At 34.6% G+C, this 491-nt stretch overlaps 1 protein-coding gene across 1 annotated transcript in view; it reads left to right on the top strand.

Annotated features, from left to right (window-relative positions):
- Positions 1-223: 223 nt before the first annotated feature.
- LOC119585019 overlaps positions 224-491 on the top strand; it is a gene marked incomplete in the record, with an annotated part of 10106 nt that continues 9838 nt past the window's right edge. The window contains 1 exon segment of the mRNA XM_037933633.1: positions 224-360. Within this exon segment, the coding sequence (XP_037789561.1) occupies positions 357-360 (4 nt within the window).

The following is a 491-nucleotide window of genomic DNA, read 5'->3' on the forward strand; positions in this document are numbered from 1 at the left end:
TTGATATATAACTTCATAAATACTTTCAAAAATAAAACGATTAAAATCAGCCATATATATATATTTTTTTCTTGCTCTCCCAACAAAACAAAACAAACAAAACTGATAACAACAACCCCTTTCATATAATACCAAATAAATAATCGCACATAAAAAAAAACATTAAAAATCTCTTTGTGAAGTGAGATGGAAATTAAAAAAATACCCCTTTAAAAAAAAATAACAAGTCGACATTGTTTAGGGAATCAGCTGATGCAGGAAAGCCTCCCCCGACGGCGCAGGATGCACGTAATAGTGTTCTAATCCTCTCACTTCCGCTCCTTTCGAGAGATCCTGACACTCCAACCAAGCTCAAAATGGGTAAATGTCATTGTGAATCTACGGAGTTTAGAAGGATGTCCAGTAAAAGTCTGTGAGAGATGTGTGTTAGTGCAAGAGAAGGTTGTTTTTTATTACGCGTCTTTGTGACTACAATTGACATCGTAAATGCA

Source organism: Penaeus monodon, chromosome 19, assembly GCF_015228065.2.
Source record: "Penaeus monodon isolate SGIC_2016 chromosome 19, NSTDA_Pmon_1, whole genome shotgun sequence".
Classification (NCBI taxonomy): Eukaryota; Metazoa; Arthropoda; class Malacostraca; order Decapoda; family Penaeidae; genus Penaeus; species Penaeus monodon.